This window comes from Vulpes lagopus, chromosome 10, assembly GCF_018345385.1.
Source record: "Vulpes lagopus strain Blue_001 chromosome 10, ASM1834538v1, whole genome shotgun sequence".
NCBI classification, from domain to species: Eukaryota; Metazoa; Chordata; class Mammalia; order Carnivora; family Canidae; genus Vulpes; species Vulpes lagopus.
The window spans coordinates 26124992-26141558 of NC_054833.1; the positions used below are offsets into that span (position 1 = coordinate 26124992).

At 55.9% G+C, this 16567-nt stretch overlaps 2 protein-coding genes across 3 annotated transcripts in view; one reads left to right on the forward strand and one right to left on the reverse strand.

The window, feature by feature from the left end:
- SPIDR (scaffold protein involved in DNA repair) overlaps positions 1–13246 on the forward strand; it is a 436460-nt gene extending 423214 nt beyond the window's left edge. The window contains exons 17-20 of one of the 2 annotated variants that reach the window (XM_041770165.1): positions 5771–5864; positions 6869–6983; positions 7290–7343; positions 11809–13246. In XM_041770165.1, coding sequence (XP_041626099.1) covers positions 5771–5864; positions 6869–6983; positions 7290–7343; positions 11809–11964 — 419 coding nt within the window. In that variant the 3' untranslated portion in view covers positions 11965–13246. The remainder of the gene's footprint in view (positions 1–5770; positions 5865–6868; positions 6984–7289; positions 7344–11808) is intronic. The other variant, XM_041770164.1, reaches the window with a different exon arrangement.
- A 72-nt stretch (positions 13247–13318) lies between these two features.
- Positions 13319–14396, reverse strand: CEBPD (CCAAT enhancer binding protein delta). Its single transcript, XM_041770166.1, has one exon. The coding sequence runs from the start codon at positions 14292–14294 to the stop codon at positions 13461–13463; it is 834 nt and encodes a 277-aa protein (XP_041626100.1). The 5' UTR covers positions 14295–14396; the 3' UTR covers positions 13319–13460.
- Between the last annotated feature and the right edge of the window lie 2171 nt (positions 14397–16567).

The window sequence follows — 16567 nt, forward strand, 5'->3', positions numbered from 1 at the left end:
AACACCGTCCTGCTTCCAGGGTGGTACAGGTATCTTGTAAGGATATTCTCAGTTCTTCCCTCCCATTCCTTAGAACATTGCTGACATTCACTTTATTTATCCATAAGGTAGAGTCACTGAGTACATTTTTGTTATTATTACTTAAATTATTAGATTTAGAACAACAAATATAAAATATTTTCTTTCACCTTCATTTATTCCTTTTCTAATGTTATTCCTTCAGTTCATGTAGATCCAGTTTCTGACCTATATCATTTTCTCACGTCACCGTTTCAGTGTAGAGTTCCCCTGGGTCCCGCTCTGAAGCTGCCCGTCAGGTGGGTATGTGAACACTGCTATCACAGTGCTGTCATGTCCTCTGACGGGAACCAGTTAACGAAGGATTAAGGGAAAACGAAACCCCGGCTGTAATATAGCAAAGATTGCCCCAGCCTCCCAGGCAGGAACACCCCAGCTAAGGCAGAGGCTGGGGCACTGACCAGACCCCACCGATGGACAGAGAGGCACAGAGGCTCCCTGCCCTGCTCGCCAGCCAGCTGTGGGCTCACCAGATCCAGCTCCATCACAGCCATGCAAGGCTAGCATCCTCCCAACTCTGGGAAGTAACAATAGTAGATATCCCCCTTCTCAGCAACTCAGCCTTGCCTTACTCTGCCTGGCCCTGTCCTGGAAAGTCCAACGATGGCCTGTCCAAAGAGAGCCCCAAGCACGGCTTTCACCCTCTGTGAGAGGTCAGTGCTGGGAGTTGGACAGCTCTCTGCTGCAGCTAAATCAGCTGGACATCAGAGTCTCCAGCAGTGCTGTGGACATTGCAGAACATTGAGTGTTTTCCCTGCGCAGAGTTTGAACAAACTCAGAGTACAGCCCTGTGAGTCAGGTTGCTCAGAGTAACATCTGTCCATCTGCATGAGTGCTCCCAGGAAATGGAGCCTCTATGACGGGATGGTGCTCACTGCTTCCCTCGGGTTGCCAGGCCTTCTCAGCTCATATCCCCAACACCAGCATCCAGACTATGCAAGGACTTCTTCCCAGTTTATATTTTTAGGATGACAAAGTTTTGCAGCACTGATTTTTATCTCTTTGCATTGCTTGCCACTTCTTTACATACCTCTTGCTAGTGGGTGATGGGCTTGCTCATCGCTGTGGGCATGAACTCAGCAAGCGCACCTTTGTACTGTCTCCCTGGGGAGGCGTGGCCAACTCCTATCTTCAAACCAGGCTTTAGCCTGTAACTGGAAGGAAAAACACTGCTGAGCCCCAACTTCTTTCCGTCAGAAAAAAAAAGGTGGGAGAGGACAGTGTGGTGGAGATTTAAAAGTCACTAAAGAGTGTCTCTCATGAATAAATAAATAAAATCTTTAAAAAGGGTGGGGGGGTGGGGCTCAATGGTTGAGCATCTGCCTTCCCCTCAGGGCATGATCCCGGAGTCCCAGGATGGAGTTCTCCATAGGGCTCCCTGCATGGAGCCTGCTTCTCCTTCTGCCTGTGTCTCTGCCTCTTTCTCTCTCTGTGTCTCTGTGTCTCTCATGAATAAATAAATAAATTATTTTAAAAAGTAAAATAAATTAAAAAATAAAAGTAACTGAAGAAAATACCAGAGCATGTAGCTGCTATGTGCTCTACTAGAAGGGAGACACTGCATTTTCAAGGAAGGAGCCTTTGAAAGAACCTTTTTAAAAAGATGTTTTAATAAATATGTCATATACCTTTCTCAAGCCTAATTATAAGAGATTTCTGTAAATAAGATAAGGAAAGTGTAAAAGCTTTTAAATAGCAGATTGCTCCATCCTGGGATCAAGTCCCACATCAGGCTCCCCACAGGGAGCCTGCCTCTCCCTCTGCCTGTGTCTCTGCCTCTCTGTGTCTCTCATGAATAAATAAAATCTTTTAAAAATAAATAGCAGATTGCAGTCAAATGATGGGTGTGGTATTAGAGTCCTTAAACTATAACAAAATTTTTTTCTTTATAATATTTATTTAGATGAATGTTCTAATAGTTTAATAGTACACTTCCCAGCCATCCCTTGGAATTTATTTAGAGTTGCCAGAAGGCATTTCCAGTGGTGTGTAGACCCCAGATGAAATAAATTTCTTCAACTGTGTGTTGTTCTCTACTGGAAGGAAATTGCTTAATCCCATCTAAATGTAAATGCAGTTAACACCCAAAGATATCCGAGGATAAAAAAGAACTTCAGTTGGTAGCCCTCTTAGTTCCTGTAGCAGACACTGAGTACTGCTGCGCACACACACCCCTGGGATCCTTGGCCCTGCTTATGCGGCTGCCTGCTGTGAATTGGTCAACACTTCTTTCCGGCTGTGTTATAAGCCATTATTGACTTTACTTTTCATCCCTTTGACTCAGTCTTGATTAGATTTGCGAGGACAATGAAATTAGCTGGGACAGCCTTTTCAAAATCAAGATCTAGTATTTTCATTTTTAAAAAGTCATTCAAGTAGGCATTGCATGAATGCATTGTAGTAAATCAAGCCTACTTAGTTGTAACAATTGTTTTATACTCTACAGATAAATTTTTCCTAATGCGTGTTCTAGTAGGGAATGAAAATTCTTTGCTCCAGGAGTGGGAGGGATGATTCTTCTGTTTTTCTGGAAACTTAGGTCACATCTTACTTCTTTTCAAATGTCTAATTTTACCACTTTTCAACAGGAATGGTCTGTGATTTGCCGGTATATCTAGGTGATATCTATAATGCTATATATTTCAAGAAAAGTAGATCATCTCAATCTCCTATTTAAAATTCCTCACCGGTTTCTCATGCTTTCCAAGTCCAAAATCCTCAGTAAGACCCTGGGTGACTTGGATCTCCCAACCTCGCCGTGTCACCTGCCTGTCCTTCATGCCCATTTGGCCTCCAGCCCTGCCTCAGGGTACAGGGTCAGCCTATGCCCTCCACCCCGCATGCAGCCCCACCTCATGTCTCTTCTTTTGGGAACCCTTCCCTGACCTCAAGCTAGCACAGAGGCCTCTCTTTTCTACCTCCCAGGGCCTTTTCCATTTCTCAATTTAGCATTTATTTCATGATAGTTTTTAATAGACTACTTTTAGAGCAGTTTTAAGTTTACAGCAAAGTTGAGGAAGAAGGAATAGAGATTCCCCACACCCATCTCCTGCTGTCAACATCCCCCACCAGATGGTACGTTTGTGATAGTGGATGAGCCTGCATTGTCACATCACCACCACCCAAAGTCCAGAGCTTACATTAGAGTTTACTCTTGGCGTTGTACACTCTGTGGGTTTAGACAAATGTATGACAGGTATCCGTCATGATGGTGTCATACGGAATGGTTTCACCGACCCAGAAGTCCTCTGCTTCACCTACTCATCCCTCCCTCCCCCTTAACACCGGGCAACCACTCATCTTTTTACTGTCTATAGTTTTGTTTTTCTTCTGTATATATAGTTTTGCTTTTTCTAGAATGTTGTGTAGTTGGAATCATGCAGTGTATAGCTTTTTCAGACTGGCTTCTTTCACTAAGCAATGTGCATTAAGTTTCCTCCATATCTTTTCATGGTTTGAAAGCACATTTCTTTTTAGTGCTGAGTAATATTCCATTGTCTGGACGGACCATGTTTATTTATCCATTCACCTGTTGAAGGACATCTTGGTTGCTTCCAAATTGTGGCAATTGAGAATAAAGGTAGCATCTTTATACAGGTATTTGTATTTGTGGACGTAAGTTCTCCCCTCCTTTGGATAAATACTACCAACTGCAATTGCTGGATCATATGGTATGATGGTATTTAGTGTTATCAGAAACTGCCAAAAGGTCTTCCAGAGTAGCTATACCATTCTGCATTCCCACCAACCATGAGTGGGAGTTCCTGTTGTTCTACATCCCTACCAGAATTTGGTGTTGTCAGTGTTCTGGATTTTGGCCGTTCTAATGGGTGTGAAGTGTTGTCTCATTGTTGAATGTTTTGTTTTTTATTTATTGAAGTACAGTTGACTCAGTGTTACATGAGTTTCAGATGTACAATATAGTGATTTGACAACTTTATAATTATGCTACGCTCACTGCAAATGTAGCAACCATATGTCACCATACAACTCTGTTACAGCTCCATTGACTATATTCCCTATGTTGTAGCTTTCGTCCACATGACTTTCATTCCGTTCCTGGAAGCCTGTATTGCCTCACTCCTCCCACCTCTGGCAACTCCCGTTATGTTCTCTGTATTTATGGGTTTATGTCTGTTTTTTGTTTGTTTGTTTTGTTTCTCAGATTTCACGTATGAGTATTTGTCTTTCTCTGACTTATTTCACTTAGCATAATACCTTCTAGGTCCACCCATTTTGTTGCAAATGGCAAGATCTCATTCTTTTTTATGGCTGAACAATATTCACACACACACACACACACACACACACACACATATGTATATATATATATATCACATCTTTTTTATCCATTCATCTATGGATGGACACTTGGGCCGCTTCCATAATTTAGCTGTTATAAATAATGTTGCTGTAAACATTGGCGTGCATGTAATTTTTCAAATCAGTATTTTTGTCTTCTTTGGGTAAATACCCAGTAGGGAAATTACTGGATTATATAGAATTTTTATTTTTAATTTACTGAGGAACCTCCATACTCTTCTAGAGTGGATGCCCCAGTTTGTATTCCCACCAACAGTGGACTAGGGTTCCTTTTTTCCACATCCTTGCCAACACTTGTTATTTCTCATCTTTTTATTTTAGCCATCCTAACAGATGAAGTGATATCTCACTGTGATTGTGATTTTGTATTTCCTTGATGATGAGTGATGTTGAGCATCTTTTCATGTGGTTTTTGGCCATGCAGATGTCTTTTTTGGAAAAATGTCTATTCATGTCCTCTACCCATTTTTAATTGCATCATTTGGATTTTTTTTTTTTTTTGGTGTTCTCCTAGTTTTAATTTGCATTTCCCTGATGACATAATATTTGACATCTTTCATATGCTTATTTGTCATTTTTATATCATCTTTGGTGAGGTGTCTCTGAAGGTCTTGGACCTATTTTTTAATTGGGTCGTTTGTGTTGTTGAGTTTTTTAAGAGTTCTGTGTATAGGACACCTGGGTGGCTCAGTTGGTTAAGTGTCTGCCTTCAGCTCAGGTCATGACCCCAAGAGTCCTGGGATCAAGCCCTGCCTCAGGCTCCCTGCTCAGTAGAGAGTCTGCTTCTCCCTTTCCCTCTGCGACTTCCCTTCTTTGTATATTTTGGATAGCAGTCTTTTATCAGATCTGGTCTTTGTGAATATTTTCTGTATTTCCAATACTCACAGTCTTGACAAAGCGATTCTGCTTCCAGGAATCTATCCTAAAGAAGGTATCTCAGCACACAAGAGGCTTATGTGGACCTGTATGTCCACTGTGGAGTGAACCGTGACACGTCACCTAGACGAAATATCAATGAGACAGTCCTTACGGCAGCTCTGCAGCAGCCTGCAGAGACATTGCCCAGACGGCTGCATATAATGATCTTAGTGTGTGTGCATCTGGAAGAAAAGACTAGAAAGGATGAGGCAGGATAGAAATTCCCGGTTGGGTAGTAATGTGGGCAAGTTTTAAGACTTACTTTTTATTGTTGTAGTTTTGTTTGTGCAGTACATGGAAATTATAAAAAACTTGGGAACATTGAAATGAACTCATATGTGAGAAAGTCTGGGGAATCTCACGGTACCACCCAGGCGTTGAGGGGCAAGGAGAAGGTGAGAGGGGTCACGCTGCCTCTGGGGCTGCAGCTTGTGCTTTCACTCGGGCCCAGGCACTGTGGTTGGCGTGGACGAGAGCACTGCCTTCTCATGGCCCACATGCGACCTGTGCGGCAACGAGAGACTGGACCAGAGCCCGGGAGACAGGTAAGGGTGCAGGGGCTGGCCTGGGAGACCCCAGGGCGGCCGCAGCCAGTTGCAGGAGCCCCCACCCGGAGCCCCACGGCTGCCTCCAGCCAGCTCCCTGCTCGGCCGGGGGCACCCCCCTGGGAAGCCGGGTAGCTGCGCTGCCGCCGAGAGGCCGTGGCACTATGTGCTCGCTCCTTTGCAGCAGGGGTTTTTGCGGACCCTTTCAGTTCTTCAGGTTCTTCCTAACCTAAAAGAGAAAAGAGCCCGGTTTTGAACTCAGCTCCTTTATTAGCAGTTGGGAGAAAAAAGAAAACCTCAGGGCAAACCTGGATAAGTGAGACAAAGCTGGTGAGGGCACTGCTTGTCCCCTGCAGAGCGCAGACTGTCCAGGGGCAGCTCACAGCTACAGGCACGACCTTCCTTCCCCCTTCCAGCGTTGCTGGGGGTCCCCCTGTGCCCCAGGGCTTATGGGTGTTGCATAGTCTCCGAGAACTTTGTCACCTGACCCAGGAGGGGGTATGCTTGTCACTTTTCTGCTTCTTAATAACTAAAGGACAAGTGTTGTCTTGACTCCTCCTGGGTTGGCAGCCTTACACGTAAACGAGGCATCCCTGGAGCATTGAGGAGACAGGAAGCCTGTGTCACACATTCCCTGGCGGCGACAAGGCGCGTAGCTGCCGGCCATCAGAAGTAGGCTCCCCTGGGGGGCCGGTGGGAAGCACTGAGCCGGCCTGCGGGCCACCCCGCTGCTGTCACGCCCTACACCCCACGTGGAGGGCTTCCCGCCCCACCGTCCCTTCCACACGGCCCCCGGGCGTCCGTGGCCTGGGCAGCCAGTAGCCGGGAGCTGCCGCTGGTCCCTCAGAACAGGCTGGGCTATTTCAGGAACTTGGTTTCTGAGAGTAAGTCCCCGCTTTCTGTATGAGCAGCCCCCGTGAGAGAGAAGGACGTCTGTCTGCGGCCAGGCTCTTCTGTTTGTGCCCTTGCACGTCCCACCTTCTGTGTGTGCTTCCAATCCACAGAGGCGCCTTCTCCTGCGGGGACTGCTCCCGTGTGGTCACCTCTCCTGTCCTCAGAAGGCACCTGCAGGTGTTCCTGGACTGTCCGACTCGGCCCCAGTGCGCCGTGCGGGTCAAGGTAGGAGCGGGCGGGGGCCTGTGCGCATCCCCCTCCACCTGGGGGAGCTGCTGTGCCCGGAGCCTGAGCCGGAGCCGGGAGGGCGGCCCCTCTGCCCCTTCCCGGGGCGGGGCTGGGGTGGGAAGGCCACACACCCCCAACGCAGTCTTTCCACACCTGTGGCCTACGGTCACGTTTGACATGAGGCTTGGAGGTGGAAGCTGCTGAAGAGCTGAAGGTGGTTTAGGTTGAACAGCAGCCCCCAGGCGTGGGCGCAGCGCTGCCTGCGTCCTGGGAGCTTCAGCACCCGCCCCACTGTGATTGCAGCTGTCCCAGACCAGCATTGCTTCACTCCTGAGCTTGGCCGCCTGCGAAGATGGGGTAAGTCCAGCGAGTGCAGCCCAGGCGCGCGCCCCGGTGTTCCTCAGCCCCACGTTGGTGGATCATCTCCAGGTGCAGCCGCCTGTCCCGTGAACTTTCACTTACAACAAAGGGCACGATGCAGTCGCGTGTGGGCTTAGTGTCTAGTGTACACGGCACGTGCACAAGTCTTCCTGCCGTCGTTCCCTGGCAGGTACCTGTGTCTCCTCGTGAGAGCCTTTCCTTTTTGGAATTGAGGTGACTTCCTGAACAGCCTTGCAGCAGATGCGTGAATCTGCCCCCCTGGCTTTGATGGTCGGAAGGCCAGCAGCATCTCAAGGGCTACAGTCGTGATTCATGTTAATAGAACACAAATATCTGAGACACACATTCTGTGTTTTTTAATTGCTGGGTATTCCAGAGTCTGAGTAACTGGAAACTTGACCATTATTTCTCAGAACTGTTTTGCCTGCCCTGAGAGTTACTATGGTGTGAGGCTTAGTAAACTGGTGTGCTCCTCCAAGAAAACCACCACCTAAATATATATGACTTACGGTCTAGAGACAGTTTCTTCCTTGTGAAATATGCCCCTCGTAAACAAGGGAGCTCTGTCCTTGAGGTGCCACCTCTGTCTTCTCAGAACCATTTAAAAGCACCACAAGTGGCCTGTGGAATCGCCGAACCCCAGAGAAGAGCCCTGGGGCTGACCACTAGGGTGACGCCAGGGCATAGCCCCCGGGAGCCAGGACTAGGGTGCACATACCCAAGTAGCCGACGTGGGCCAGCCGGGGAGGCTGTGGTGAAGTTGCAGAGCCTTCTGATGGGTCCCCTGGCCCCATGGCAGTCAGAACGTGAGGCTGATGTCATGCATCCTCTGGAGGCGCCGGGGGCTCCCGGCTCCCTGTCTCCATGCCTCCAGCCCTGCCCTTAGGAGGGTTGGCAGCAGGAGGAGGCGGAGCAGCCATTTGCACTCATTCCTCAAAACCATGGCTCTCAGAGTTGGGGTTAAATTGGAATGTGGATAAATCCGTGAAGATCACTGGTCTGACTATAGTTTCCAACCTTGATTTTCGGGTGGAGCTGCCTGTGGAGTTCTAAAAAGAGTTTCTGGCTCCCTCCCTGGGAGAAAGCCCAGCAGCCAGGGCATAGCTCCCTAGAGCCCTCAGTGACTCCCCGGCCCAGCACCAAACCTGTATGTGTGGGGCTGGTTCAGTGTAGGGGCTGGTGTTCAGATCAGGCCAGAGGAGGGGTTAGGAGCCAATATGCCCTGATGGTTCACAACTAAAATATAAGCAGATCACTATAATCACGGATGGAGAACTGTGCTCAGCTCTGTTGTCACATGTTACCCAGCGATGCTCAGTCCACATTGTCCCACCAGGAAGCAGGAGCGCAGCACTCACAGTCACAGTCTTTGTCGGGCACAGCGTCATCCACAGGTGACCACCTAACAGTAGGGGAGGTGTGACAGAGGTCCCTGTTCTTCCTGGAGCTCGTGTGTCTAATGCCTGATGAGACAGTGGTGCCTGTTGACGGTCCCTTGTCACCTCGTCTCTTAGCCTTCGAGGTGGGACAGGAAGAAGAAAGAAGGGCGTGATGCCGGGTAGGGCACGGCTCCTGGATTGGAGGGGGCTTTCAACAGGTGCTAAGGATGGCAGATCCCGGTGATTGGGGAAGGTATTCCCATGGAAAAGTTGGGGGATAGTATTGGGGAAAACTCCTGCTTAAGGGGAGCACTTAGCAAATGAACCAAGTCCACAACCTAAACAGAAGCCCTTGGGATGGGTGTCGCCGCCTGTAGTCCCCGCAGCAGAGGCACGTCCTCGGGTGGCCCCAGCTGGGCCCTCGCAGGCCCCCAGAAGAGCAGCCTGGTGCTTCCTCCGGGAAGCCTCCAGCCGTGCCCTGGCCTGGAGCGCCCGGCCTCCCTGCAGGGGCCCGGAGACCAAGAGGGGCCATGCAGAGATCCCCCCTCCTCGCTCGGTTGCCCTCTGCCTGAGGCTGACTTGTACCTGCCTCACAGAACATTCTTACCTCCAGTCCGCGCATCTGCTGAGCTTACCTACGAAGGGCTCACGAGGGTGTGTGTGGGGGTGTGTGTGTGAGTGCGGGCGGGTTTGCCCACGGGTGTGACCGGTGTGTGCTATGCATGTCCGTGCTCGGGCTGAGGGGCACAGAGGGCACGTTGCGGGGTGCTCCCCCACCGGAGCTGACGCCTGTTGAGTCAGGGTAGCTGTAGGCCTGGAGGTGCCGCGGCTCGTCCCCCGGGTTGTCACAGTGGGTGATCGAGGCCCCCACCGGGCCCGCAGGTTGCTGCTGGAACGTGGGTACGCGCGGCGTGAGCACGAGTGTTCCCCCCGCGATGCGGACTGTTTCCGGGCGGAGACAGCCCATTGGCCAAAAGCCGAGGACTCGCAGGAGGCTTCCCACGAGAGCGGTGGCTCTGGGCCCCAGAGGTGGAACAGGACGTCCAGGGGCTGAACCTCAGTGTGCTCACGCCGCAGATCGGAGAGCAGTGGGGTTTGCTGCTGTTGGAATGTCATTTCTCGACTGTCACGGACGGTGATAGGAAATTGGGAGTTTGTTTCCTTAGCTTTCGGGGAAGAAAAGGGATTGGCTATGACATGGTTATTATAAACTTTAGCCGCAAAACGTGACGTGGTAAAAAGAGATGACGTGTTGCTGACGTTTTCAAGTTCGAATTCTGTACTTTTACCCCGAGGGAGGGTGGGAGTGCCTGGGCCTTGTGCTCGGCCACACGCGGACGTGAGGCTGGCTGCGGTGGTAGGAGGCAGCAGGGACCCGCCGGCCACCTAGGCCCCCGGGCCTGGACGGCGACCCCGCTCTGCGTGGCCCGCGGGGGCTCCTCACCGGCGCCCGGCACTCCGCCAGCTGTTCAGGTCAGGCCCCTGATAAGCGAGCCGGGCGGAGGCAGGCCACGTGTCTCCTCACTTGTTGGGATGACAACTCCGACTCCCCGCGCCCCCCATTAAGCCGCTCTGCTGACCTTCCTTGACTTCAGCAAAGCAGCCTGGACTCTGCAGATCCTATTGGACTTAAAGGACAGGAAAGCAGAGTGATCACCGTGGTTGGGCGTCAGGGCTGGGCTCACATCCCACATTGATCTGAGCTGCTCCACAACAGGCGGGCCCAAAGCTCACTGCCCGCACCCTCACTCCGCACGCGGACCTGCGGTTCGGGAGGGGTCAGCCCGGACAGCTCGCCTCTGCCCCGCAGGACGTCCGCTGGCACCCCGAAGGCGGGCTGAGACTCCATGCCCTTCAGCCCCTCGCCGGCTCTCGTACTCCTGTTGCCTGGCCCTTCCCGGGCTCCGGCCAGACACCACGCAGTCTGGATTCCCTCAGGGCATGTGTGTGGGCCCCGGGACAGGCAGGCAAAGGCTGGGCACTGTCCTGACCAAGCTGGGGACGCTCGCAGTCTCCCCTCCACCACGCTCTTCATGACATGCATGAAGACGCAGTCACTGAGCCCAGCCCAGTATCCAAGGGGAGAGCAGTGAGGTGCCCATCCTTGATGGGAGGGCACCACGGAGCCGCAGACATGTGCCAACTTTGGACATGTGGGAGCCTCCAGCCTCAGTCCCTCTTGTCAAGACGCAGTAATGCTGGAACAGGTGAGCTAAAACCTACTGAACAGAGAACGTGTCAGGTGTCTTGCACAGAGAAGTGAGGTACCCCCCGAGACTGCTCTGCAACTGGCAGCAGAGGGGTCTCTGAAAGAATGCAGTACCTTCTGGGCTTCTGTCTCTGGTAAAGCCACAGATGTGCTTTATCGCGACACAGTGGAGCCGCTCTTTATTTTCAGCCCCACCCCAGGAAGAAAATGTTGAGGTTGGAGACCACGGGGGGCCTGCGTACCTTCCTGGTGTGGTCATCTGGTACCCCCGCTGTCCAGTGCCCCGAGTTCTCATCTAGAGATGAAGCCTGCCCAGCGTAAGATACTCATCAAACAATGTGAAGAAAAAGCTCTTTATGACATAGAGACAATTTTTAGCTCAGTGTTACTGTAGAAGAAGTGGGATCCTATTAAAGAGGGAGGCTTGGGGCAAAGTACCAGGAAATCCTTTGACCAGAAGTGTTGCTAGATTGGGGAAGTGTCCCAAAGGAAGTGGGAGACAGCTGCAAGCATGACGCGTGCCCAGCCCCCAGTCTTCCTGCTAGAGAACAGGGCCTGTCCCTTTGTATGTCTGTACCCAGTTCCTCTCCTAGGACAGCCAGCTGGGACATGCTTGTCGATGCATCCACTAACAAACATCAGAAAAAGGACTTCCTTCATTTGCCATAATAGAGCTTTTATCAAGCCCTTAGCATTTTTCTTTATCCATGTTATTCTTACCATTTGAAAAGTGGAAGGTCACAGACTGAGGAAAGGACCTTCTGCTCTGCTCTTTGGTGTTCTTTGTTGTTGGGAACAGAACGTCCAGGGCCAGCTCTATTTGCTTTAACCAGCGTGCCTTCTATCACTGCAGAGTTACGAAGTGAAGAGTGTCCTCGGGAAGGAGGTGGGGCCGTTGAATTGTTTTGTCCAGTCCATCACCACCCACCCGGCTAGCTGCATTGGATTGGAGGAAATCGAGCTCCTGAGTACAGGAAGAGCCTCTTCGGGACACTGCCCGCGGCCATAGGATCTATGAACTTTGCCATACAGTCGCCCTGGTGGTGGAGGTGGTAGTGGCTTAGGTAGTTATTTGTTAACTGTGGGCAGAGCAAGTGTATTGTATGCTTTTGAAATGGAACTCAGTGATTTCTGGGGCATATGTTAGTAAACTATACATCAGAATACTTTTTTTCTAGTTATATTTTTGCCATTTTGCAAAATTAAGAACATGTTATTAAAACTGAAATAAACCTGAGGTCATCATTTTGGATTTCATCTCAGGCAGTAATATTAAAACAGCAAGAAAAAAAAATCTGTTAACTTGTCATTTTTAAATGCTTATTACCATGATTCAACATGTTTTTCTTATAGTTATTTAACACTGTCCCAAAGACGACCCTGCCAAGCTGAGACCGTACTGTTCTGCTGCACCATACGTGGCCAACAGAAGCATTCTGCGGTTCAGTGTTTTTGGGGAAAATGTTCTGGGGCACTATGTCGAGGTAAAAAGACGGTTACCCATAAAGTGGAGATAACGTACCTGCCGTGGTTATGGCTGTGCTGAAGAGGCACAGGTAGGTCAGGGGAGGCCTGGGCATCATGCTGGGTGCAGATTCAAGAGGGGCGACTGCGGATCATTCGCTTTGTTGGCAGAGGTTTAAGTGAACATAAAGCGATCGATACGTTAGACCACAGAGATTTTGTTTCCTCCCTTATCATAGCATCGTCCTGATTAGGCCACGGCTACTGACCTAACGCAGACCTGGCCGGTCGGAGCAGGAAAGAGTGCCTAGCGCCCGCTCTGCTGGGAGGAAGCAAGGCTGTTCCTCCTCGGGGCAGGGTGGGGGTCGCCGCGGCTCTCGGCCTTGGCTATTCTGTGTTCACAGCCCCTTTAAAAATGTGCTGGAAGCAGCACATGAGGAAAGTGAAAGCAAGGCCCCCGGAGAGCAGGGGGGGGTGTCCAGTCGGCCCGCAGGTCCGCGCCGCCCCGCTGCCCCGAGCGGCCGCGCCGGGGCGCCCTGGGCTCCTGTTCCCGAGCCCCTCCAGCTCCCCGAGCCCCCCCAGCTCCAGCTGCAGCGCCCCGGGGCGGGGAAGGAGGCCGCCGCCGTCCAGGAGCGCGCTAGGTCGGCCGCAGCCGGGTCGCCGGGTGTCCTGGGGGCGCGCGGAGCTGGGGCCCCTCCCGGCCTCGGCGCTGAACGTGCCCCGGGCGAACACAGGAGTCGGGGCTGGGTGTAAATGCTGCTTTATTCGTACAAATACCGTAAAAATTAATATAAAAAAGTGAGCATGCTCCGTCGCTTCGTCTTATCTACAATACAGGGGCTTGTCCGGAGAGTCCTTCTGCTTACAGACACATGGACCTTAGCTGCGTCCGCAGGGAGGCGTCCACAAGCTCCCGGTGCAAAAATAACTTAAGGGCCAAGAGTCCGGAGCTTCCGCGGGGCGGCGGCGGCGGCGGCGGCGGCGGCGGCGGCCGCGGGGCCTGAGGTATCGGTCGTTGGGGAGCCCGCGCGGGCCGGCGGGTCACCGGCAGTCGGCGGCCGCGGCGGGCGGCAGGAAGGGCGGGCTGGGCAGCTGCTTGAAGAACTGCCGCAGGCCGGCCAGGTCCCGCGTGAGCTGCTCCACGCGCTGCTGCAGCTTCTCGTTCTCGGCCGACAGCTCCACCAGCTTCTGCTGCATCTCCTGGTTGCGCCGCTTGGCCTTGTCGCGGCTCTTGCGCACCGCGATGTTGTTGCGCTCGCGCCGCTGCCGGTACTCGGGGCTGCCGCGGTCCGGGCCCCGCTTGCCCGCAGTCTTGTCCCGCGCGGCGCCGGCGGGGCTGGGCCCGGGGCTGCCGCGGGGCGGCTCGGGCGACGTGGGCGGCGTGGGCTGCGCGGCCGCCAGGCTCACCACCGTCTGCGCGCACGCGGCCACCTGCGCGGGCAGCAGCGAGCCCGCCGCGTCGCCGTCCCCCGCGCCCCAGTCGGGCTCGCGCTTGAGCGGCCGCGGCGCGGCGGGGCCCGGGCCCGGGGCGCGCGCGGGGCCGCCGGGCAGCAGCTCCAGGCCGCCGGCGCCCGCCGCGCCCCCCGCGCCCCCCGCGCCCGCCTTGTGGTTGCTGTTGAACAGGTCGGCGAAGAGCTCGTCGTGGCACAGCTCCAGGGTGGGCACCGCGGCCATGGAGTCGATGTAGGCGCTGAAGTCGATGGCGCTCTCGTCGTCGTACATGGCGGGGCCCGCGGCGCCCGGCTCCGCCGCGCCCCCCGCCTCGCTCCCGCGGCCCGGCTTCCCCGCGCGGCCCGCCTCGTAGAAGGCCGCGGGCTCCGCGGGCCAGGACACGCCGCGCGCCGGGCCGTCCAGGCTGAAGAGCGCGGCGCTCATGGCGGCGTCGGGCCGAGCTCCCCGGGCAAGCGCGCCTGTCGGCTCCCGCGCCGGCCCCGCCGCCTTTTCTACCCGGGCTGACGCGCTCGCCCCGCCCCGGCCCGGCCCGGCCCGGCCCCGGCCCCGGCCCCGGCCCCGGCCCCGCGGGGGCGCCCCGGGGCCGCGGGAGGGGGTCTGCGGGAGGCCGCGGCCGGGAGCGCCCCCCGCCCCCCGGCCCGGCCCCGCCCCGCCCCGGCCCCGGCCCCGGTCCCGGCCCCGGCCCCGGCCCCGGCCCCGGCCCCGGCGCCGCTGCTGGGAAGGACCCTCCCCCTGCCCGCGCCCCGGCCCCGCCCCGCCCCGCGCCGCCTCCCGGTGGCTGCCGGCCCCGCCGCCCCGACCTCGGAACGCGGACCCCGCGGCGCGGCCGGAGCGCAGGCTGGCGGGGCGGGGCGGGGCGGGGCGGACGCTGGCGGGGCCGAGGCTGCTGAGCGCGCTCCCGGCAACCCCGGCCCCCTCTGGCCCTCGCCGCCGCTGGAAGCCTCGGGGACCGCGGCCGGAGCTTCCGGGCACAGCGACCCCGCGGGACCCCGTGCCGCGCCCCTCCCCTCGCCGTGCCCCCCGGTGCCCCCCCACGCCCCTCTCCTGTGACCCCGCGGGACCTCCAGGTCCCTCACCCCGCCCCTCGTGCTCCCACCAGCGCTCCCCCGTGCCCCCTGTGCCCCCCCGCGGGACCCCGTGCCGCCCACCCTTCCCCTCCTAATGCTCCCCTCAGTGCTCCCCCACACCCCTCTTCGTGTCCCCCCTCTCCCGCGAGACCCACGTGCTCCTCCGGCCCCGCCCTTCTCCGTGCTCCCATGCCCCTCTGTGCTCCCACCTCTACCCTCCCCGTGCTCCCCCCGCCCCGCCCCTCTCTGTGCTCCCCCCCGCCCCACCCCGCTCCATGCTCCCCCCCCGCCCCTCCCCGTGCTCCCCCCACCTCTACCCTCCTGATGCTCTCCCCGCCCCGCCCCTCTCTGTGCTCCCCCCGCCCCGCCCCTCCCCTCCTCGTGCTCCCCCCACCTCTACCCTCCTCGTGCTCTCCCCGCCCCGCCCCTCCCCATGCTCCCCCGCCCCTCCCCGTGCTCCCCCCGCCCCGCCCCTCTCCGTGCTCCCCCCACCTCTACCCTCCTCGTGCTCTCCCCGCCCCGCCCCTCCCCGGGCTCCCCCCACCTCTACCCTCCTCGTGCTCTCCCCGCCCCGCCCCTCTCCGTGCTCCCCCCTTCGTGCCCCCCCACGTCTCCCTCGCCCCTGGGCGCTGCCACCTGCTGGCGGCGTGCTGGGTGACGGCCCTGGTGGGTGCGCGGCACCCCAGGAGCCTTCGGGATCCAAAGCTGTGGGTGTTCAGGCGCCGGGGCATCTCCGCACCGGAGGCCGCGTGGACACCGGACGCAGTGGCCTTGGTGGCGGAGTCTCGGGCAGCCGGGGCGAGCATGGCCAGCCCCCCCGCGGGACCCCGTGCCGCCCACCCCGTGGATGCCGTGTCCGTGTCCGCGGGGAAACACGGCCTCGCTCCTCGTGCGTACCTGGCCCTGCCCTCGCCGCCGCCGCGGAGCCTCTCGCGCCCCCGCACGGCCCACAGGTCAGCCCGCAGGTGGCTTCTGGCACCGCCCCGGGGAGTGGCAGTGCCACGAGGACTGACGCGTGGGTCTGGCATGACTTGGCGGGCGCGTGCGGTGTAGACGCGATGCCGGCTGAACCTGTGCGGGGTGAGCTCGGCGACCCGGGGCGCGCCCGGGGCCTACCGCTCCCTCCGCTCCTCCTCCGTTAGGCCCCGCGGCTGCGCGGAGCGGCCTCCAGTTGGAGGTTCGGGCGCGAGGAGTCGCTCAGGGTCGCCCCGCAGCGGGCCAGTGGCCCCGACGCCAGGCCGAGCCCGGCAGCTGGGAGGAGATGCTCCGCCAACGTTTGTCAGATGCGTCGGGCACTGATTAGTGATCACTTTTGGGTTCCAGTGTTTCCGTTTTCCGAGAGGGAGAGGTCGCAGACTAGCGAAGTATGGATTGGTCGTGACATCTTGAGGCAAATTACTTTTCTTATTTTAAAAGCTTTTATTTATTTGAAGGGGAAAGACAGGACGAGAGAGCACCAGCGGGGAGCCAAGGGGGAAGCAGGTCCCAGGACCCGGGGTGACGACCTGAGTAGAAGGCACACGGGTCACCGCTGGGCCCCTCAGGCACCCCAAGCAAATCACTTTTTTAAATAATAAAAGTTTAGCTTTTTTTTTTTTTTTTTTTTTTTTTTGCAGTAGTTGTTCATGG